The 22,499-nt window shown below is 49.8% G+C and overlaps 1 protein-coding gene across 4 annotated transcripts in view; it reads right to left on the bottom strand.

Annotated features, from left to right (window-relative positions):
• Positions 1 to 1,671: 1,671 nt before the first annotated feature.
• Nlrc3 (NLR family CARD domain containing 3) overlaps positions 1,672 to 22,499 on the bottom strand; it is a 48,107-nt gene continuing 27,279 nt past the window's right edge. For 2 of the 4 annotated variants that reach the window (XM_023711551.1, XM_023711550.1), the window contains exons 3-20: positions 21,340 to 21,401; positions 20,904 to 21,105; positions 19,061 to 20,810; positions 17,905 to 17,991; positions 14,416 to 14,499; positions 13,661 to 13,744; positions 12,310 to 12,393; positions 11,042 to 11,125; positions 10,424 to 10,507; positions 9,731 to 9,814; positions 9,154 to 9,237; positions 8,455 to 8,538; positions 8,014 to 8,097; positions 4,746 to 4,829; positions 4,292 to 4,375; positions 3,575 to 3,658; positions 2,921 to 3,004; positions 1,672 to 2,548 (exon numbers count right to left, since the gene is read on the bottom strand). In XM_023711551.1, the coding sequence (XP_023567319.1) occupies positions 2,458 to 2,548; positions 2,921 to 3,004; positions 3,575 to 3,658; positions 4,292 to 4,375; positions 4,746 to 4,829; positions 8,014 to 8,097; positions 8,455 to 8,538; positions 9,154 to 9,237; positions 9,731 to 9,814; positions 10,424 to 10,507; positions 11,042 to 11,125; positions 12,310 to 12,393; positions 13,661 to 13,744; positions 14,416 to 14,499; positions 17,905 to 17,991; positions 19,061 to 20,810; positions 20,904 to 21,081 (3,198 nt within the window). In that variant the 5' untranslated portion in view covers positions 21,082 to 21,105; positions 21,340 to 21,401 and the 3' untranslated portion in view covers positions 1,672 to 2,457. The remainder of the gene's footprint in view (positions 2,549 to 2,920; positions 3,005 to 3,574; positions 3,659 to 4,291; positions 4,376 to 4,745; positions 4,830 to 8,013; positions 8,098 to 8,454; positions 8,539 to 9,153; positions 9,238 to 9,730; positions 9,815 to 10,423; positions 10,508 to 11,041; positions 11,126 to 12,309; positions 12,394 to 13,660; positions 13,745 to 14,415; positions 14,500 to 17,904; positions 17,992 to 19,060; positions 20,811 to 20,903; positions 21,106 to 21,339; positions 21,402 to 22,499) is intronic. The other 2 variants (XM_004627824.2, XM_023711552.1) reach the window with 2 other exon arrangements.

Genomic DNA, 22,499 nt, shown 5'->3' with positions numbered 1-22,499 from the left:
TAGTAGGAGGCTTCCTGGCATTACATGAAGAGCTCTTGGTCATGGGCCTAGAGAACTAGGTTCTCATGTCAGAAGAAATGTTGAGTTGAAGTGAAGTTCTAGTTAGGCATCAGAGATACAGGAGGAAGAGCAGACAGGGGGAGGTAGCAAATGGGAGGATTGGGAAATGTTGAGGTGTCCAACTTCTGGGTGGTAATATTCACTAATCACATAGAAATATACATTTTTAAATTTTTTTAAAATCTATTTATTTCAAACAGGATCTCTCTATGCAGCTCAGACTCATAGTGATCCTCCTGTCTCACCCTCCTCAGTGCTGGGATTATAAGCGTTTGTTACCACACCCACTTTGTGTGCACCAGGCCTGCACAGCATGTGCTACTGGGGATCAAACCCAGTCCTTGCACTTGCCAGGCAGGTGCTTAGACCACCAAGCTGTGGATCACTATGAGTCCAAGCTGTGTAGTGGGATAAATAAATAAATATTTTTTAAAAATAAATATACAAACAGGGTAGACCTTGCATTGAACCTGGTAGACAGAATACATTAGTTTATTTCCTCTAAGTCCACTAATTATTTTTATGAGAAAAACATTTCAAAGGAGGTAAACTCACAAGGTTAACAGTAACAATAGTGGAGAGTAGATAAAATGGTAGCAGTTTTTTGTAACATGGAAGACAGATGAAGTTGTTAGCACTGAGGAAGCCGAGACTGTAGGTGACCTCAAGTATTAAAACAAGAAGGGCTGAGGATATAGCTCAGTAGCATAAGCACCTGCCTAGCTAGCTTAAGGTCCTGAATTCAATTCCCAGTACAAAGAAAAAAATTACCACAACTCTCTCTTAAAATTAAAAAAAAAGAAAGAAATCTGAGGTGAAAAATATGCCAGATACAATTGACAGTAGATGACAGGTATAGAATAAAATATTGTGAACTCCAAAGACATAGTAATAATTGTCCAAAATGGAAAATGGGGGGAAAAGACCAAACAAGACTCACTATTGCAGGTATTAATTTATTTCTCAACTCTACTTTTCCAGCCAGCTTTGTGCTCATGGAGCTAGACCTTATAAAAATTTCTCCTTTGGCAGCCAGCAAGCCATGCGTGCCTGTCTGTGCGTGCTGGAGAGGCCTATACAGGGCTCTTCCTGCTATTTCCAATGGGGCTTGCCCTTTTTCTCCGTGGCTTTCATCCCTGGCTTCTCCAGGCTAGGTTTCTGCAGGGTGTGGCCTTCTCCATTTGTCTACTGCAGGTCTCTATCTCACTGAGTTTTCAACTCAGGTGGAAATGACACAAGGGAAAGGGCAGAGGAACAACATGGGACAGAAAAACCTGCCAACCTACAAATCTCTGCCCACCAGGAATATCTTTCAAAAACAGTAAGGAATACCATAAACCATAAACCATAAACAGAGGTTTATGTCTTCAATTTGCAAGTAATGTTCTTAATTTAAATTTTTAAAAATCTTTTATCCATTCATTTGGTGCAGGATCTTGCTGTGCAGTCCTGCAGCTTGTAGTGATCCTCCTATCTCAGCCTCCCCAGCTCTGGGATTACAGGTGTGTACTACTCTACCGGGTTTTGATGGCCAGCTTGGCATGGGGTCAGTGCGGCATGCAGTACCAGGGATTGAACCTAGGTCCTTGTGCTTGCCAGGCAGGTGCTTAGACTGCTGAGCTATCTCTCCAGCCCCCAAGTAATGTTCTTTACATTGGATTTTCTTCTTTCCAGTTCAGGATCCAATCAAAGATCTTGCATTAAATTATGAAGTCTCTTTACCTTCTTTCATTTAAAGCAACCCCAGTCCTTTGTGTCATTTCCACCTGTTCTGTCATAACATTGCTTTTTTTAAGAGGTCAGAGCAGTTTTGCAAAATGTCCCTCCATTTGGGCTCTGTGTTATCACTTCATGATTAGGCTCAGGTAAACATTTTTGGCAAGAATAGCACAACAGTGATGTGCTGAGGGCAGTGCATCAGGAGCACACGGTGGTGTTTTTGTCTTGTGACTGAGACATTCAGTTTAATCACTTTTGTTAAGGCAGATGTTGAGTTGCTAATGTCCCTCTTTCCCTTTTTAGTCAGGGGCAGTGGTAGAGGTTTGTTATTGCTGTTGTCGTTATTTTAATTGGGATGTAAGTTCACAGGGTATAAACTGGAACTGGCTTCCTATACTGCTGATGCTTTAGGCCTTTGTCCCACATCTCGGTGGCAGCCACTTCCCTACTCTGTATGACAGGAGCGTGTCCATGCACTCCTGCTGGGACTGACCCTGGGCAGGAGCAGTGCCCAGAACCTCGTCTGATAGCTCCTTCCCTTTCTGCAAGCACCTGCACTCTCACCCAGCCAGTCGGCAGCACTCCTCATCTCAGGAACACGCTCCAAGAGCGACTTTCTGTTCAAGAGCTTCTGCTGAACCTCTGCCCGTCCTGCTGTCCATTGGGAACTTGCTCTTCTCACATTTCCACAGTGCACATGTGAGCATTTGTCTTGATTGCCTCTGAGATCATTCTAGCCCCGGATTCCCCAATGTGATTTCCTTGAAGACTAGAAGAGAAGGGTTAGGATGAAGGCAGTTCTTTTTTTTTTTTTTTTTTCACAGAACCAAGGATTGAACTCAGGCCCTTGTGCTTGCCAGGCAAGCACTTACTCTACTGAGCTATCTCCCTGGCACCTTGAAGGCAGTTCTCTTAGAGCAGTTATCACTGTAATAAATGCAGGACTCCACAGAACCTTTGTCTTTGAGGATCCCACTCCTGGACAAGGCTCCCATGGGCTCCCTCTTGCCCTGCATTCCCCTGTAGAGCTGCTGGGGGCTTGGGTGTCCGCTGGCTCCCAGGAGTGGGATAAAGCCCTGGCCTTGACCTCTGAGGGGGAGCAAGAGTGACCAAAAAGCATAGATGCTGCTGAACTACTCACTTGATGTGCTGTAGCCCGTGGTTCTCAGACAGTGCTGTAGCAATGCATATCACCCCATCCATTCCCAAGGAGTTCTCTTGAAGACTAGGAGAGAAGAGTTGGAACACTTTGGTGAGCCATCAGGACAGGACAGAAGAACACCCAAGAGAGAACACTACGTTATCCTGTTGGAGCAGCAGAGGGGACAAACAGTTCTAGGGTTGATTTTATCACAGGTGCCATAGCAACTGCAAAGTGGTAGCATCTCAGTCCCAAGATGGATATCTACAGGTAGCTAAATTGCCCTAACCATGAATGCAGGTTTTTTGGTTGCTTGCTTGCTTTGTTATGGTACTAGAGCTTGATCCTAGTACCTTCACAGTGAAAATTTGTTTTTGAGTCAGAGTCGCACTAAGTCACTAAATTGCCCAGGCTGGGCTTGAACTTGCAATTCTTCTGCCTCAGCTGCTAGAGTGGGATTCTAGGTGCACACTCACCACACCCAATTTGAATGCAGATTTTGAGTGACTTGACTAAAGCAACTAAAAGAACCCAACTGCAATGAATGTGAACTGCAGTCATCAGAATATTTGAATTATTTACATCAAGAAGGGACAGAGGGAGGAGATCATCAACATTTGATCCCACAGGATGTGGGTCTTAGCAGCCACTTACTTGAGTCTCCGGAGACTGGAGTTCACCTTCAGAGCATTTGCCAAGCCCTTAGCTCCAGCCACCCCAACGGCATTTCCTCGTAAGCTGCCAGGGAGAACAGGAAACATAAGGCATGGGGATGGACGCAGAAGTGATAATGATGCCTTTTAGCTGGGTCAGCAGTATGCAGGAGGCAAGCATCACTCGTTCCTTCCTCACTCCCGGGACACAGAACAGAGCTGAGTGCTGCGGAGCGGGATACACAGGCAGCAGATGACTGGTCTGGCCTGAACGCTCTCATCCACCTTTTCCATTCCAGAGGAAGAAGGGCTGGGCTGGGAGAGGTGGTGCTCAGCCCTGCAGTGACCAGTGCACTCGGCACTCCAAGTCTCACAAGCACATGGGCGCAGGTCATGCCCGAAGGCCTCTCAGAGTTTGACCCCCACCCAGCATTGCACCTCCTCACAGGTGATAATCCATGGCAACTGGCTGCCCCTAGGCAAGGCTCCTAGACACGTGCAGTCAGGGAAGAACCAACCCAGAGACCAGATGAGCAGCAGTGACTTGGGGGAAAGCATGAAGTGGGAGTGAGGAAGCTGGAGCAGACCTGACCTGACATGGGGATTGTGAAGCTGACCTCAGAGTTTCTTTGTAAACAAGTGTTCTTCCGCATCTGTACTTCTTTTGAAGTTTGGTTTCTTTGGGCAAAATGCTGCCACTAGAGACTGGGCTACTCACTCAAGAATCTCCAGGGTTCCATTCACAGCCAGGGCCTGCCCCAATGCCAGGGCCCCTGGGGCACCAATGGAGGCCACCTGGAGGCTGCAGGAGGAATTAGGATCAGTGCAGGCAGGTGGGACCTGCTGCTCTCCCTTCTGCCCCAGGCCCAGCCTCCCTCCCTTCTCTCCACCCCTTGACTAGTGCTGGAGAAACAGCACTGAAGACTATTGGCACCTCCCACCTACACAACAGTGCCTGACAGAGGCCTGGCCCTGGGGATGGGAAGTGGAGGGAGTCTCCTGCAGGGCTGGTGGAGATGTCGCTGTACCCCTAGTTCTTCCTACAGAAGTTGGTCTTCCCAATGGCTGATATAAGGAAAACCAAACACACCTTCCTCAGCTGGTAAATGTGTGTGGCCTGAGAGGGTGGGGAAGGAGCTGGCCTTGTGGACCTGCACCCTTCAAGGACTTACTAGAGAGAGGCGAGGGTTGTGTTCACCTTCAGTGCACTGGCCAGCGCAGAAGCTCCTTCGTCCCCGATGGCATTCTCCTGTAAGCTGAATGAGAACGTGACTCTGTCAGTACAGGGGGCTAGGCCAGCACCCTAGCAGGGACTCCGGGCTTGAGGTTCCAGACTTAATTCAGACACACCAATGTGCTGGAGATAACTCTGCTCCTCAGCCACTGTAGCCCTGGCTACATCAGCATACCAAGAGGAGGCTCTTGAGTCTGGGTGAGCCATCAGAGGCAAGCAAGGAAAGGGACACTTGGGGATAGAGCAATAAGCATTTGGGACAAAAGAGGGTACAGCAACCAGAAAATTAACTTGAAGCCCTCAGCCTCTGGGCCATTCTTGTTGGTTAAGGTTTGGTTCAAATATCTTTTCCCGGCTTCCAAATTGGAGGGAAATGGCAGGCCCTGGCCTATGACTGAAGTTCAGGTCAGGCGGACACGGGCATGTTTCAGGGAGCAGCTGCACCCGTCACTCATCATGCGAGCATGCCCCTGGGCTAGCTGTGTGCAAGGTCTTAGTCCAGTTCTGCGCTGTTGAAACTCAGGAAGAAGACACAGTCATGTAAGCAGTTGCAACAGGTCAAGCGCAGGCAGCGGGAGAGACCAGCGAGGTTTCCTGCCCCAGGGTGGAACCCAGATACACCTAAGCAGTGACTAGGGGGTAAGAAAGGAGGAGGGCCTGGAACATCCTAGGAACCTGGAGGTGAGATCTGAGTTGGTGAAAAGCAGGGCCCGGGCGTGTGAAGGAAGCAAATCTTTAGGGATCTTCTAAGCCACACTACAGATTGTGCTTTGCATGTGGCAGGCAGCTGTTGAAGGACCTCCCCCAGGACATGGCAGACAGATGATTTGGCAAGGTCTCTGGCTACCAGTGTGAGGAGGACGACAGACGCAGCAGCTGCCAAGTAAGGCAGGTGAGTGGCACTGGAGTTGGACGGTGGCAGCTGACCGACACAGGCAGGTGGGAGAGAGATGGCAGGACATGGAGATGAGCTGGGCGCAGGGGCAGTGCTGCTGGCCTGCATAGCTGGTGGTCACAGGAGCTCAGGGGGCAACCAAGAAGCAAGCTTAACATCCTCAGGACTCTAAGGTTACTGGAGCCCTAGAAAAAGCTCCTAGAAAAAGGATGTTATTCAAAAGAAGAGAGCCGAGGCCAGAATCCTTGGGTGCCCAATATCTAAGAGTAGATGAGGAGAAAAGAATGAGGAGGACCAGCCAGAGAGGGGCGTGCTGGAAACTACAGAAGAAAATGAGGCTCAGAAAGTTAAGTGCTGGGTTCCCAGTTGACCCAGCAGTACTGCCCCAATTTATACCTCAGAAAAATGAAGCATATGTCCACCAAGACTTTTGTACAAGTGTTAATGGTATTATTCACCTAAATCAGTGGAAGCAACCCAAATGTCCATCATCTGATAAGCAGATAAATAAAATGTGTGTATCCACACATGGAACAGTTTTCAGCCATAAAAAGGAAAGTGTTGCTACACAGTACAACATGGATGAACCTGAAAAATACACTAAATGAAAGTAATGCTGGGATGTCGCGTAGTAGCAGAGCCTGTACTTAACGTGCATCACAGCATCACAGTTGTGATTTTGATCCCCTGCAAATTTATCTACACACAAAATTAGGCTACAAAGGACCACATGTTAGATGATTTGATTCACAGTGGTCCCTCACTTATCAGGGAGGTTATGTTCCGGACACCCATGCAAGAAGTGAAATCAGCAGAGTAGAGATGTTATATATATATAATTTTTTTTAATTTTTAAAATTTATTTATTTGTGTGTGTGTGTGGCCAGCTCAGCCCACCAGGGGGCGGGGCTGGGGGATTGAACCGCAGTCCTGTGCTTTGCTAAGCTTGTTCTAAGTAGGTGCTTTAGACCACTGAGCCATCTCACCAGCCCCGAGACATTATATATTTATTTTATTATTTATATTCTTTTTTTTTTTTTTTTTGCGGAACCAGGAATTGAACTCAGGCCCTTGTGCTTGCCAGGGAAGTGCTTATTCTACTGAGCCATCTCCTCGGTCCCATTTTTTTTTTTTTTCTGTATTTAGTACAGGGTCTACAGAGTCTCACTACGTAGGCTTGTAGTTTTCTAAACTCGTAAACCTACATAATTTTGACAACATACATATACTGTGCAGTACTGCAGAATGCCACAATATAGCAAAAAATCCACAATAAATAATTTAGACTAGTATTTTTTGAAAACCCAGACACAGTGAGTCCACAAAAGTCAAATTGCAAAATAGCGAGGGACTACTGTATATGAAATATTCAGAATATGCAAACCATGGGGACAAAATAGATAAATGGTTTATAGGCATACAGGGAGAAGCAAATGAAAAGGGGCCACTGATCTTTTGGGAGTGGTGAGAATATTCCAAAATTGATTCTAGTGATGTTTGTACAACTCTGAACGTACACTATACTAGAAACCGGTGAATTGGGGCTGGGGAGATGGCTCAGTGGAATAAGCACTTCCCTGGCAAGTACAAGGGCCTGAGTTCAATCCCCGGTTCTGCCAAAAAAAAAAAAAAAAAAAAAAAGAAAAGAAAGAAACCAGTAAATTATACATTTTAAATAGATGGATTTTATTTATTTTAATGCATTTGGTACATGGTCTCACTAGCAGCTTGGACTCATAGTGATCCTCCTGTTTTGGGCCTGCCCAGTGCTAGGACAGCAGGCACACACCACCACGCCTCGTCTCAGTGGCCAGCTCAGCGTGTACTAAGGCAGGGCCAGTGTGGCATGTAGTGCCTGGGATTGAACCCTGCTCCCTGGGCTTGCCTAAGCAGGTGATTAGTCTGCTGAGTTATCTCACTGGGCCTGGATTTTTTTTTTAAGATTTATTTTATTTATTTGGTACTGGATCTCACTAGCTCGGACTCATAATGATCCTCCTGTCACAGCCTCCCCAGCATGGGCATTATAGGCATGTGCCACCACGCCCAATTTCTGTGGCCAGCAGGGCATGCGGTACAGGGGATTGAACTCAGGTCCTTGCACTTGCCAGGCAAGCACTTCGACTACCAAGCTATCTCCCTGGCCCCAATAGGTAGATTTTATGATGTACAGATTTTATTTCAGGAAAACTGAATATATATATATTTTCTGGTTCTTATGGCAGAGGAAGCTGTGTGCCACCAAGGTGCCTGGGGCTTTGAGTTCTCAGCTGCCCCTACCCCTTCTGGATGCCCCGCTGACCATACTTACTCTAAACTGGTCAAGTTGCAGTTGAGCTGGAGCGCTAGTCCCAAGGCCCTGGCAGCACCCACCTGGATGAAGTTCCACTGTAGGCTGAGGAGACACAGACACATGACCATGCAGCCCAGGGACAGAGTTAAGGACCTTCTGAGTGCTGTGGCAGCTGGATGTGGCAGGATTCCTCAGCCCCCAGAAGGGTCAGGGTGTACTCCACTAGTGGTGGCCACAGGAATGAGCTCAAATATATCACAAAGTCTGGGTCATTCCAGGCCTAGCCAAGGCACCCACCTCCTAACTTGCTCTGTCCAAAGGTCAGCCTCAGAAATCAGGACCTGGGATGGGGCACAGCTTCCTAGAAGCCAGCAGCCTGGGAAATCTTTGAAACCTCAGAGGGGCTCCCACAAAGATAGACTTGGAAGGAGTATGTGAGGGCAGGGCCAGTGGACTCACTGAAGGGACTTGAGGGCGCAGTTTTTTCCCACTGCCACTGCGATGGCCTGGGCTCCCTGGTCATGGAGGAGGTTGGCTGTCAGGCTGGAATGAAGGGAAGAGAAAAAGTGAGCAGGCGCTCACAATGAAGACCCTTGTCCTTGGTCACCAGGAAATCCCAGCCCCCAACCCTGCAAGGACCAATGTCCTCACTGATATTAGTTATCTGGCTCATATCCGTAGACAATGTGTGGGCCCTGACCCATGCCCCAGAGTCCTATACCAAATTTTTTTTTCTTAACCAAATCTTGACAAAATCAGCTCAGTGGATTTGGTGACAAGTTGCATGGCTAGTATGTGGTGGAGCATCCCAGGGGCTGCTGGCCCAATAGGATGGCCCATCAATGCTTCTGAGTCCCTTCCCATGAACTTGCTGATTAATCCCCAGGGGTAAAACAGGCACAGTGTCACACTGTCCTCATCCATGTATAATTTATACCAGTGGGGAGCTTTTGTCAGAGTTATCACTAGACACCAGGCCCTCCTGCTGCCCCCTCCCCACCGGGGCCCTTCTCATACCTTGTGAACTAGTGAGGGCACTGAGGGCCTGGTCCATTATGTCACAGCCCATCAATCCTGGGCTTTGGGTGAACAAGGAGGTTATGGGCCTAAATGACCTGGAGGGAACACCACCCTGACCCTCCCTGGCCCTCCACGTACTCCAGGTGCTGCAGGGTGCGGTTGCTGCTGAGAGCTTGGGCCAGGGCCTGGGCTCCCACGGGGCTGATGGAGTTTTCCCGAAGACTAAAGAGAAAGAGAAGGCTCTGAGCATCCAGCTGAGCAGCTGGGCCTCTGGCAGGGGACAGGCCCAGGTATTCAGGATTTTTGAAGGTCCAGAAGCCTCTGGTAGGCCCTGAGTATCCTCAAAAAGCTTGGCTCAGGTGTGAAGGAGCCAGAGCTAACAAGTCAAGGATCTGATGGCTGGCAGCCAAGTGTCTCCACTCAGGACTGTCAACAGTTTAGGATATCCAGAAGGAAGAGGATGGGATGGCAGAACTGGGAATACGAAGGGTAAGAGGCAGGTGAGGACACTTGGGTACCCAATAATGAGCTAACATAAGAAAGGAAGAGCCGAGCAGCCCCTGAGGGGCCACAACTGTCCCCTGCCCTCCTGAGACAGTAGGAAGAGGGACAGGGTGCCCAGATCTAGAACCAAGCCTGCCCAACTCTAGGTATCCCCACAGCAGATTTCCCAACCCAGGCTCCCTGCTCAAAGGGCTGCCCTAGCTGGACTTACTTGAGGCTGATGAGGGTCTGGTTGGCACAGAGGGCCCCCATCAGTGCCGCCACTCCCACATCACTGATGGAATTGCTCTGCAGGCTGTGGACAGAGGATGGGCCACCCTTCATATGGGGTTCCAGGACCTAGAAAGAACTGCCCAGTCCAGCCTGGGAGGACCACAGGCACTGGGTTCTTTAGGAGCTTGAGGTGCCCAGGATCTGCTCTTCCCATCCTGTTTCCTCTCCCATCACCCCACCTTCTAGCCCCTGCCTCACTGAGGCAGGCACACAGTACAACCCCCAAGGTTGGGACTCTGCCTTCACCTGAGGGGCTCCAAATATCCTCAGAGGATAGCCTGTTGGCTCTGTGGCCCAGAGGAAGTGGTACCACAGAGTCACCCCAGGGTGGCAGCCCCACCTCACCAAGGCTGCTCCAGGTGACTTCCTCTTCAGGCACCTGTGCTCATTTAGCAAGGGCATGTGGAGCTGGACATTCTGGAAACTACAGCCCAGCCCCTACCGGCCAGAGAAATGGGGCTGGTGGGGTAGGGAAAGGATGGATGGAGGGTAGATGCTGAGACCAGAGTGTGCCCAAGGTCTAGGGTTGGTAGGGTGCCAGTTGGTAGTCCTCCTCCAGAAATAACATTCCACCATCTGCTGGACTGACCCCAGGAGAACTGTCACCCATGAAGGAGGCAGACAGACTCACTCCAGGCTCAACAGGCCCTGGTTCACCTCCAGTGCCTCAGCTAGGGCCTTGGCGCCTCCATCACCAATGCTGTTACTGGAGAGCCTGCAAGAGACAGATGCTGCTGAGCCCACCTTGTGGAGCCACAAGTGGAGCAGGGCCTGGGGGCTATCTCAAGAGGTCCAGTGTAGTTTGCATGCCTGAGTCCTGTTCAGCTGTAATCTTTGCAAGTAACCTCTCTCTACCTGTAAGAGGTCAAGGTAGGAAAGCCTCCTTTGACTGCCTGGCAGTGGCAGGGGGCAGGGTCAACCCATGCTGCAATGCATTTGCAGGACTTTATCTGAAGACAATCAAGAAGTGCTGTTTTCTTTCGCCAGCCGGGAAGGCAGTTAAGTACGAGCCTTACAAGGCGGGCATTCACACAATCGGGGGAATCTGGGTCTCCATTCTTCTAGTCCAGTGCTTTGGAGTCTTAAGCCAGCTACCCTACTTCCATCCATCCGTCCTTCCATCTACTCATCTCTCCATCCAGTCCGCTGTTTACCCATCCTACCAGTCACTCATCCATTCCCATGCTTACAAATATGTGAGATGTGCGGGGCACTGAGAATACCAAACGGGCCCTTCTGCATGTCTCACATGAGTGCCTTCAGACTCCTGTTCTGCTTCAGGGCTTCTGCCATCTGCTGGGCTCCCTGGGGCCCTACTGCGTTCTTCTGCAGGCTGTGGGAGATGAGAGGGCCCATGAGCACAGCTGGCTATAGCCCTTCCCCAGAGTGAGAGGTCAGAGACAGCAGGGTGCCCTCCCTAGTTTATCACAGCAGCAGGAAGGGATCTTGGCAAAGACACAGCGTTGTTCTTATAGCGGAGAGTAAGGGACAAGGGCAACTGGAGCCTCCCTGCTAAGGCACCTGGAAGCAGAGGCCAGCAGCCTCCCAGTGAGAGCTCCTGTGTGCAAGTCCTGCTGTGCCCTCACTGGACAGTCCACCCTTCTAATCCAGCCAGCAGCCTGCCTCCCACCTGGAGAATCCTCCCTGGGGGGACTCACTGGAGGACCTGCAGGGCAGGGTCTTGCCTGTGTAAAGCTAAATACCAACCTTAACATAAGTATAACCTTCCAAGAGAAAAGAGAACCCTCCTCTTTCTTAAAATATTTCCTTGAAATAAGTGGAGATTGCAAATCCTTTCTCTATCCCTCTGAAATGTATTTAAGTCTCTGTAGGAGTTCATTTGACCCCCTGCCAGTTTCGCAGTTCTGGCGTGTCTTTCTCAGGGTCTTCCTAGGGGTCCTGGCACCCTCTTTTCCAAAGTAAAAACAAAGCCAGGTTGGACCCCTGCCTCCCTGCACCACGGAGATTACCAGGGCTGCCCAGGTCCAAGTTGTGAAGCACCTGCTTCTCATCTAGATAGGTAAGAATTTATTTTTTTCCTCCTCTAGATAAAAGCAGTTTGGAATGCAGATGGCCACCCCAATTATCTGGTGAATGCACAATAATGTATGTGTGACAAATGGTGTCATCAGGTTCTTTTGAGGACGAGTTATTATAGTATTTACCTTGGGAACATGCATGGAATGAGTTGTGTCTACTGGGAAATAGAAGACAGGGACATTTTTTGTGATCGTGTACCACTGGTGGGTTGCCTATGATGCCCACTGCAGTCACTCTAATGCTAATTCAATACTAAAATTGTTCTCTTCTTGCCTACAATTATGGAGATTTTCTGGGTTGGCAGGAGGTTTTATTTTTGGTAAGTTCTCCACACCTATTCCCTGGAAAACCAGAGAGCTGCAAGTTTTCTGGCCAGAAAGCCTGAGGACACTCCATCCATTCCTCCTTGCAGGAAAGGCAGAGGCCAAACAGGAGAGAGAGGGAAGAGAGGGGAGAGGAAGGGGCAGCTCCACTCACTGCAGCGCAGAGAGCATCTGGTTGGTGGCCAAGGCTTCAGCCATGGACCTGGCACCATGGTCCTTAATCGTGTTGCTCTGGAGGCTGTGGAGGAGGAAAGCATGTGTCACCACTGGAGGAGAGAATGAACCCACTTCTGTGTGTGTGTGTGTGTGTGTGTGTGTGTGTGTGTGTGTGTGTGTATACCTCCACAGGGCAAGATGCCTTAGGAGTACAGGAGGGACAGTGAGAAAAGGCACTGGCCATTGTGTGCTTTCCTCATTGGTAACCACACAGGAAAGACAGTGGCCCTTCCCACACAGGGTCTCTGAGCACTTTCCTGCTAATGGTAAGAAAGGCATTACCTAGGCTACCTGGATCGAACAATAACAAGGCCATCTGTAGCCCTCATTACAGCTAAAAGTCACATGGCCCAAGTATTGGCTAGGAGAGGAGAAATAAGAACTCTAAACACTCCTGGTAGGAATGTAAGTAGTGTAACCTCTATAGAAAATAGTCTGCAGTTCCTCAAAAGCAACTGTATTCATAGGTGTATACTCAAAAGACCTGAAAATAAGTGTTTGAATATTTATACATAATAGCCAGTACCTATTAACAACAGTGACAAGGTGGAAACAATCTAAGTGCTCATCATCAGATGAATAAAACTGTGATCCATTATAGTAGAATATTATTCAGCCATAAAAATGGGATGGAGAACTGATTTGTGCTACAATATGGACAGACCTTGAAAACATTATGCTCAGTGAAGGAGATGGATATAAAAGGTCTTAGACTATGATTCTGTTTATATTAAGTATCCAGAATAGGTAAGTCCATGTAGGAAGTGGATTGGTAACCAGGGTGAGGGAAGAATGGGAAGTAACTGCTAACGGGTACAGGGTCTCCTCGTAGGGGAATGAAACATTTCAGAGCTAGCTGCAGTGATGGTTGTACAACATGAGGAGTGTACTAAATGTCAATGAACTGTATACTTCAAAATAGTAAATGTTGTGTGAATTTCACCTTGGTAACAATAAAGAGAGCAGAGCAGTAGTACCCACTCAACTGCGGATAGATATAACCACAGGCTCCTAAAGGGACATGGAAAGCCACACTAATGTTGGCACCTTCTGGAAGAAAGACTGTCCGATGTCCCAGAAAGCACTTCTGGGGACAAGCCTGATTTCACAGCTTGGTAACTACACAAGATGCCTACAGAGGAGGGAAGAGCTGGAACTTGAGCTGTACTTGAGATACAACCTTCCAGGTACCCCGGGCCCACCATTCGGAAGCATCTCCCACCCCATGGGCATGAGAGGCAGAGGTTTCCTGGACCTGCTCCAGGAGGAATGGGGCAGGGCACCCGTACCTCAGGGAGGTCAGAGTGCGGTTAATCTTCAGAGCATCAGCCAATGCCTTGGCTCCCTGTGGTCCAATGGTGTTACTGCGGAGGCTGGGGGAATCAAGGGAGAGAAGTGACTCTCAGATTGGGAAGGAGGGAAGTTTATGCTGACTTTGAATTTATGATCCTTACTTCCATGTTTGGTGGACCCAGGGCACAGCCCCTCACCTAGGCAAACAAGGAAGGAGTTTTGCAAGGTGGTCCCATGTGATGGGGAAAAGAGAACAACTCCTGAGGACCTGTAGCCTTGGGCCAAGTGTGGAAGCGAGGAGAATGCTGAGTCCAGATCAGGGCTGAAAATGGAGCACTTCCCGGGGTGAGACTCAACAGCCAGGGAGGCATTGTGACTTCACTTATTCAGCTGTCTTAGAAGAGGACACGTCTGCCCAGGAGGATGTGTGGTCTACAGGAGCCCAGGGCCTGGGAACCCACTCTCCATGGGCTAAGGTACCATGCCCAGAGCTACCTCAGGCTGAACCTGGAGTGTCATTTCATATGAAAGGAGAGAGTTCAAAATTCTCCTCATGCCAGTGAGCTTTTATTATTATTATAAAGGTGAAAGGACTTATCTGCCTTACAGAGGCAGACAGGTTTTGGTCCATGATTGGCTGGTTCCAAGGCAGGGCAGCATGGCAGACAGGCATCACTGAGGAGAAACAGCTCATGGCAGGCAGAAGGTAGCAAAGCAAGCAAGAGCCAAGGGGCTTCTGTGTCCTACTTACTCTAGCGTAGTCAGACTTCTGTTGACCAGGAGGGATCTGGCAAGAGCTTTGGCCCCTTTGTTACTGATCTGGTTCTCAGCCAGGCTGCCCAAGGGAAAGGAGAGGGCGGTTATTTCAGGTATATGAATCTCACTGCTTCCTCATCAATGTTATGCCCATGATTAATCTCACAGTTTCCTCAGTAGCATCAGGGCCTACACATGGGTGGAGACAAGCTAAGCCCAGAGCAGAGAGCCAGGCACAGGAAGGCCCTGAGCCTGAGCAAATACAACCAGAGTGGCCAGCGAACCCTCTCCCTTGGGAAGTGTCCCAGGCAAAGTTAGGCCAGAATCCTTCAGAACAGTTTCTACACAAACGTAGTGAAGAAATCAGTTATAGAAGTCCACAGTGGGGACCAAGGCCAAAGTTGTGATGGCAAAGTGGCTCTCAAAGTAAACAAAAATAAAATCAGAAATGTGATAATGTGATATGTACCATTTGCCAATTTCTATGATGTAAATGCTCTCACCTTGACCAATTTTTTAAATTTATTTTTTTTAAACATTTATTTATTTATTGTGTGTGTGTGTGTGTGTGTGTGTGTGTGTGTGTGTGTGGCCAGCTCAGCCCACCAGGGGGCGCAGCTGGCTGGCATATGGTGCTGGGGGATCGAACCGTGGTCCCTGTGCTTTGCCAAGCTTGTTCCAAGTAGGTGCTTTAGACCACTGAGCCATCTCTCCAGCCCCTAAAGGCTAAGTTTTTGTTTTTTTGCCGTACTGGGGATTGAACTTAGGACCTTGCACTTGCCAGGCAAGTACTTATTCTACTGAGCTATCTCTCTAGCCCCCACCTTGACCAATTTTAATAGCCTCAGCTTGCAGAATTCAAACCACCAGCTCTCTTGAGCCCATACAAGAGTCCCAGCACACTACTGACCCTAGCTTTCCTCCTGTGCAAAACTGCAAATGGTAGAGTTATCATAAGACTAAGTTTAAAGTTGGAAATGAAAAAGGACATCTCAGGGGTCTGAGGTAGGAGGATCATTGTGAGTAGAGGCCAGCTTGAACTATGTAAGAGAGGCTCTGTTTAAAAAAAAAAAAAAAAAAAAAAAAAAAAAAAGGCATCTCTTCCCTTTGAAAGAGCGACTCCAATGATATGCAGATAGATCCAAGTCAAGTACTGGCTTCCAGAAATGTGCTGTTGAAGTTGCTTTAGAGTTTTCTGGGCATTCAGCCCAGGAGATACAGCTACTGAATTAGGTCCCCAGGCTGCAACTTTTCAAGCTACATTCCAAAGGGCCTCTCAAGATCCTGAGGGAAACCTTCCTGGGTGAGGCAGGTTCAGTGACATATGTCTATAATCCCAGAGTGCTAGAATTACAGGTGTGTGCCATCATGCTGGCTTGCATAGTTTTTAAAAAATTTATTTATTTGGTACAGGGTCTTGTTATGCAGCTTGGACTCACAGTGATCCTCCTGTCCCAGCCTCCTCAGTGCTGGGAATACAGGTACATGCCACCATGCCCAGTTTCAGGGCTGGCACAGCACACCTGGGTTTTTGGGCCGGCATGTGGTACGGGGGTCTAACTGAGGCCCTTGCGCTTGCCAGGCAGGTGCTTAGACCACCGAGCTATCTCCCCAGGCTTGCATCACTTTTTTATAAAAAGAGTTCTATTGCTTAAAGTTTAAAGGTCATCCAGCCCACCTTCTATATAAATGTTCTCACCTTCTAGACAGTCTTTGTCACCCAGGACTTGGAGGCTGTTTCACAAGCAGCCAGGTGTTTTCTGCAGTATACTTTGTGTGGACATTGCAGATGGCAAGGTCATACGAGGACCAAAGGTGGTGGGGAGAGCATGTAAAAGTGTTGGCTTTGTTCAGTATAATTGGGGGCATTGTCTAGCCTCTGTTAAGCAAAACTAAAAGTTAACTATCTTGTCATGTGCTAAAAAGACTAGAGGTTCACAACAGCTCAGAGATGAGGCGTTGGAGGATCTGAGCACATTCTAGTTTAGCTTAGTTCTTTTCAGGCTCCGATTCCAATAGTAAACAAAGCTTCTAAGAATTTTGTGGGGGAAAAAATACTAGAAGTTCCTATGAAGGAAGACTATTAATAAGAACTTGTCATGATCATTCTTCTTTTACACGTTTTGCTAGCGAGGCAAAGGTAGTCCTGTCGGAGTAGCCAGGTGCCTGACACTGAAATAACGCTTCGAAGGCTCACAAGCAGAAGGCTCGGCTCTTGAGGGCACCCGCTGCACAGTTTGCCTCCCACAGCGGTGTATGGTGAGGGTTTGAGCCGCGCAATCGTCTTGCCGTCCGAGCCGCTGCAGGCTGAGGCCAGCAGGGCTGGTGGTCAGAGACACCTCTGCAGCCAAGTCCCAGTGAGATCCTCCAGTGCTCAGGCTGGGATGGCTTCCCCGGTGGGCAGAGCTTCCTGAGAACTGTCACATCACATGTGGTTGCCAGGAGAAGGAAGGACCTCCGCGGGACCTCCAGGGAGAGGATGTGGGAAGCCCGCGCGGGCCTACCTGGCCCTGCCCCACACCCCTTGTGCTTCTCCTGTGCCCTTCAGCGCAGTGAGGCATAGCTACGACAGCACGTCTCAGCCCTCAGTCCTAGCAAAACGTTAAGCTGGAGGACGGCCTTAGGGATCCCCAAACTCACAAGTTAGATCCCTTTTAACCCCCTCTTTACCCTCTTTAGACACAGAGGTGACATATTCAAGGTCACACAGAGCTTCAGCTGTCACTGACATCCTCAAAGACTGATATCACTCCTGACTCATTTAAAATTATCATTAATTAAGATGAAGATTATTTCAGAACCTGGAGCCTCGTATAAAAGTGAAAATCATTCCCTGGGTCCTGTTCTCCACATCATCTCGCTGCTTCTCCAAATATGTCATCACATGGGTTGAACTACAAGTTACAGTGGTCCTCAGATCTGGAGATGTTATTCCAGGGGTGAGTCATAAGCATTTAAGTGAGCATAAAAACTTACATCTAGTTATAACATTAATGATTCAGTTCTTAATTTAAAATATAATTTTTTTTAAAAAAACCTCTTATTCATTTATTTGGCACAGGGTCTCACTACACAGCCTGGACCTGTAGTGATCCACCTGTCTCAGCTTTCCCAGCTCTGGGAAGGTAATTTCACATTAGATTTTATTGAAATTAAAATTAAAACTTATCAAACTAAAATTTCCAAATCCTGTACCCTGAATATTGTTTGAAAGCAAACAGAGAGCTGTTTGGTAAAACAATGTGTAGGGCCTGTCAGGGAGATATGCTCGTGTGTCTGTGACAGTGGCTGGTCCTCATCCATCACTTTTCTCTTCTTACCAGGCAGAGGTACTGGAGTGTCTACACTTTCAAGAATAGGGAAACAAGCAGGCTGCAGATGAGTCTGCTGGAGGGCTCTGAGCGGAACAGGGCAAAGGATGGGACAGAGGTCCCATACCCGCAAGGTGGAGGGCCGCCTGGGCAGGCTGTGGGGTCAGTGTTACCTGAGCTTCTGGATGCGACAGTCCTTCCCACTCAGCACGCTGCCCAGCAGCTCCATCACCGGGTCCTGGAACTGATTGGTATCCAGCCTGGCAGGGAGGGGCAGTGCCAGTGAGCAGTCTCGCTGCCCCTGGGCAGGGAAGGACCTGCTAGCTCCTGTCCATCACATTACAGCCTTCTGCATGGCTCAGAGACCTGTGCTCAGCCTGTGATGCTTGGACCTCCCCACTCTGGGGGCTGCTTCCAAACCCCACGTGCTATGCATCTCTATGTGATACCACTGCTGGCTGGCCTGTCTGAGGGTGCACAGACTCTTCTTAGATCCCAAATGACCCTCTTCCTATACTTTCAAACCCAGTCTCTAAGGTCTAGAGCAGTGTGAAGAGTGTAAGCTGAAGATCTGGTCAGGGGTGCAGCTTCTGTCATTCTGTCCCCCAAACAGATACACTGAACTCCTAACCTCCAGTGCCTAAAGAATGGAGCCTTACTGGGCCTGGTGGCACACATCTGTAATCCAAGTATGCTAGGAAGTTGAGGCAGGAAGATTGCAAGTTCAAGCCCAGCCTGGGCACCTTAGTGTCTTAGATGGCCTCAAAATTAAAGAAGAAAGAAAAAGTGCTGGGGATGTAGCTGGTGCAAAGGCCCTGGGTTCAATCCCCAGATCAGGAGTGGGTGGAGAGAACATAGCCTCATCCGGAAATAGGCCTGCTGCTGATGTAATAGTGAAGAGGAGGTCACTACACTAGACAGGGGAGGCCTGTAGTCCAGTATGGTTGTGTCTTTATAGGAGAGACAAGCATCACGTGAAGACAGACACACAGGAGAAGCCCATGTGACCTGAAGAAGTCTACAGACTGAGACTAGAAGAGGCAGCTTCCAGCCAAGGAACACTGAAGGGTGCCAGACAACACCAGGATCTAGAGATGCTGGAAGGACTCCCCACCTCGCTTCCCCTAGTGGATTTGGGGGCCTTGATTTCAGCTTCTGGCCTCCAGAACTGTGAGGGAATGGGTCACTATGTTGTCACCCTATCCAGTTTTGGAACTGCTATTGCAGCCCCAGTAAACTAATGCCAAGGGGGATGGGGGAGCGAAGAAGCCTTCCAGGTCCTCTGCCTGCTCCTCTGCCCTCATGGCCTGAACCCCAGCTCATGCCCACCTGAGGCTCTGACAGTAGAGCAACTGGGGCAGCAGGCTCTGGAGGACACCCTGGCCAAGGCCCAGGGTCAGGTCAGCCTCCTGTGCACAGATGTCAGACACTTGCAGGAGGTAGGCCAGAGCAGCGCGGTGCGAGGGGCTGGTGAGGCTGGCCAGGGCACCACTGCCCATGGCCTCTGCCACATTTTGGGCCAGCTCTGTGCGCCGCAGCTCCTGGAGGCAGTAGAGGACATTGACAGCACGGGAGCACACCGCTGTATTGGGGCACAGGCAGCCCTGTAGAAGTTCGGCCACTTGAGCTTGGTAGCTCTGATGCTCGCCTTGGGTGAGCAGGAAGCCAGCCAGCAGGGCATTGACTCTGGGTGACAGGAGACCCGAGAGAAAGCGCAGGAACACATCCAGTCGCCCGTCCTCAGCCTGCATGGCCCGCTGCACAGCACTCCTAATGTGTGTGAGGAAGCCCAGCCTGGGCCAGGACATGCCACTCTCAGTGAAGAGGTCAAAGATGGCCCTCCTGGATGCACTATAATAATATGCAGCTGCCAAAAACTCCTGCAGGGACAGGTGGATGAAGCAGTAGGCCACTGAGGAGACCAGCGTCTCCTCCCGCTGTAGGAAAAAACTGCCTAGGGTGCCCTGCAGCAGTGTCAGGTCCACACCAAATGTTTTCATGTCCTGCTCATAAAACACAAACTTCTTCTTGACTAGCCCGTGGAAAGCCATCCGGCCCAGTGTCCCAACCATCTTGCGACTGCCATGGGCCACCTGCTCAATCCGGGAACTCAGCCTGCCCTTCTCCTGCCCCTCCCCACTGAGAGCCATCCTGAAGTACCACGAGTAGAGCTCAGATAGGGTCTGTGGGGGCCATAGCTCAGGGCCCTGGGGCACTGGCCTGTTGTGGCACAAGTGACCCAGCACCATGCCCACAAGCCTGCAGAAAGCTGGGACTGTGCACATCAGATACAGGACCCTGTCAGTCTGCATCTGGCTCAGGATCTGGCCTACAAGGGTCTTGTCTTCAGGGAACATCTGCTTTAGACACCCCTTGATCTCCTCCTCAGTAAAGCCCCGGATCTCAGTCATCCGGTCCACTAGGCCTCCTGGGATCTGGCCAGCTGCTCCAGGACGAGAGGTGATCCACACAGAAACTTCTGGGAAGAGGTTGCCCCGGACAATGTTGGTGACTAGCTGGTCCACTTGGATCTCCCTCTTTGGATCTGTGCAGACCACAGTGTTAGAGAAATCTAGAGGCATCTTACACTCATCCAGGCCATCCAGGACCAGGAGGACCCTGGCAGGGGCTGTCACTACCAGACTGGCCTCCCCAACATTTGGGATGACAGAGCGGATGAGTCTCTCGGCAGATAGCTTCTCATAGGCATTGAGGTCCCGAAAGGTGAAAGGCAACACCAGTGAGAAGTTCTGGCTGAGCTGCCCTTGGGCCCAGAGGTGGACAAAGTGCCTTACCAGGGTGGTCTTGCCCATGCCAGCAACTCCAATAGTGATGGAGATACGAGGTGGGATGGACACCCGGGATAGAGGCAGGAAGAGCCTGTCCAGGGTGATGACCCTGGCAGGGCGCTGGCCCCCACGTGTGGCCTCCACCTGCGTGAAGTCGTGTTCCCGCAGCTGCAGGTCACTCAGGCCCTCCACCAGCAACAGGCTCGCCAGCTGGTGCATAGGGCTGCCCAGATCCAGGGTGCCTCCCACTCTGCCCAGCAGGGCCTCAAGGTTCCTGCACATTCTTGAGTCTGCAGACACAGGCCAAGGGAAAGACAGGTAAGGGTTGGGCCAGGGGAAAGGGCCCCAATCTTCCCCCCATCAGCCTCCCAAGTGGCTCTTACCATTGCTGTGGGGTCCTAGTGGGGATTCGGGCATCCCATCAGGGGCCTGTAGGGTCTGACCACCTTGACTGCTCTTCCAGGGCAGCAGATCCACAAGAGCCTTCACCTTCTCGGCTGGAGGGCCAGTGTCATGGGCCTGGCTGGCCTCTCCTCCTGCCCACACTTCCTGCTTTCTCATGGAGTCCTGGATGGCAGTGAGGAACTGTGAAGAAAGGGCCCAAACAGGCTACCCAGTATGCATCCATCCAGCGGCCTTGGACAGGGGAGTGAGTCTCAGGAACAGGGTGAGAACTCCTTCTCTTTTCTAGTCTGGCCCCATCTCCGTGAAGGGACTATAGTGCTAAGTGCTCCTGGACATTGAGAATAACTAAGTGGATGCAGGAGCCAACTGGACAGGACCTGGAACTCCAGTACCAACCCTGGCTCTGCCACTTACCGGCGGAGTGACCGTGGGCAGGCTGAGTCACCTCTCTGTACTGTGCTGTCTTCATTTGTAACCTGGAAATGGTAGTGAGGTTATGAACAGTTAGCACAAAAAGGAGAGAAATAAAAGTGGCCTGTGTGGAAAGGATGAGCAGTGCTGATTCCAGCTGACTAACATTCTGTGGAAGGCAAAAGTGTGGCAAAATGGAGACAGAGACAAGGTTGGCATTGCTAGGGACTGGCAAGGAGCAAAAGGATAGCTAGGGTGGTGGCACTACTCTGTGATGCTGTAATGGCAGACACACAGCAGTGTAGCCAAGCCCACATGATCCAACACCAAGAGCGACTCTAGTGTGAACCACAGACTTAGGCGGGTGGTGCTATGCCGGCCCCTCGACTGTAACAGCCAGGCAGCTTGGTGAGGGATGTGTTCTGTGGAGGCTGTGGGAGGGTGCAGTGGGTGCAGGGGAGGTCTGTAGCTCTCCATCAGTCATTCTGTAAAATAACTGGACGCAATGGCACATGCCTTGTAGCCCCAGCACTCTGGAAGGTGGAGCAGATGGTCAGAAGTTGAAGGTCAGCCTGGGTAACTTTGCAAGATCATACCTCAAAATTAAGAGTATTTTGGACTGGTGAGGTAGCTCAGCCAACTAAGCGCCTGTTTAGGCAAGCACAGTAACCAGGTTCAATCCTCAGCACCACATGCCATGCTGAGCTGGCCACCAAGACCAAGTGCCTGCAATCCCACCATTAGGGAGGCTGAAAACAGTAGGATTGCTATTGGTCCAAGCTGCATAGTGAGAATCTGTACCAAATACATAAAATGAAATGAAATAAAATAAAAAATTAAAAGGACTCAGATGTAGCTCAGTGTTAGAGTATTGTTTAGCATCAGCAAGATCTTAGGTTTGGGGCCGGGGAGATGGCTCAATGGAATAAGCGCTTCCCTGGCACGTGCAAGGGCCTGAGTTCAATTCCTGTTTCCACCAAAAAACAAAAAACAAACAAACAAAACAAACTTCTGAGCATGGAGGTGCATAACTGTGATCCAAACATTAGAGAAAATGAGGCAGGAGGATTGCCATGAGTTTAAGACCAGTCTGAGCTACATAGTGAGCTCAAGGTCAACCTGAACTACATAATGAAACTCAGCCTCCAAAAAGAAAAAAAAAA

The sequence above is a fragment of the Octodon degus genome, unplaced genomic scaffold (assembly GCF_000260255.1).
Source record: "Octodon degus isolate 3935 unplaced genomic scaffold, OctDeg1.0 scaffold00021, whole genome shotgun sequence".
NCBI lineage: Eukaryota > Metazoa > Chordata > Mammalia > Rodentia > Octodontidae > Octodon > Octodon degus.
The sequence above is the reverse complement of the archived record's forward strand: the minus strand, read 5'-3'. Positions and strand labels throughout refer to the sequence as shown.